The following is a 450-nucleotide window of genomic DNA, read 5'->3' as shown; positions in this document are numbered from 1 at the left end:
ACGGGGAATTTTATTCATTAATGTAAAAGAAATAATAAAGAAATGGTAGAGGGACGGTACATACAAAGCAACAGAATGCTAACAGTACAATAAGAAAAAATGAATTTAACTTATAAAAAATACAAAAACCAGAAATAATAATCCTCAATTCCATCGGCCCATCATGTGATTCTTCATGTGTGATTTCAAATGGAGTTTTCGCAGGAATTCTTTACCGCATACAATGCAGCTGATTTGGGCCTTGTGATGAACCGTCACGTGAATTGTCATATTTTGTGATTGAGAGAAATTTTTCTTCACGCAGAACAACTGTTCCGTTTCTCTCCTTGTGTATCTTCTTTACATGTGTACGCATATTCGATGACTGAGCAAAACCCTTCCCGCATATTCCGCATTTGTACGGCTTATTACCTGCATGAATTCTCACATGTTTTTTCATATTTGATAAGT

The 450-nt window shown here is 35.3% G+C and overlaps 1 protein-coding gene across 1 annotated transcript; it reads right to left on the bottom strand.

Moving 5' to 3' along the window:
- Positions 1-211: 211 nt before the first annotated feature.
- On the bottom strand, positions 212-439 carry LOAG_19340 (zinc finger protein; the record flags this gene model as incomplete). The annotated part of the gene is made up of 1 exon (XM_020451982.1): positions 212-439. One exon carries the CDS (start codon positions 437-439, stop codon positions 212-214), a length of 228 nt encoding a protein of 75 aa, XP_020304209.1.
- Positions 440-450: the final 11 nt, after the last annotated feature.

Source organism: Loa loa (genome assembly GCF_000183805.2).
Source record: "Loa loa unplaced genomic scaffold supercont3.5700, whole genome shotgun sequence".
Classification (NCBI taxonomy): domain Eukaryota; kingdom Metazoa; phylum Nematoda; class Chromadorea; order Rhabditida; family Onchocercidae; genus Loa; species Loa loa.
This window is presented reverse-complemented; position numbering and strand designations above follow the sequence as displayed.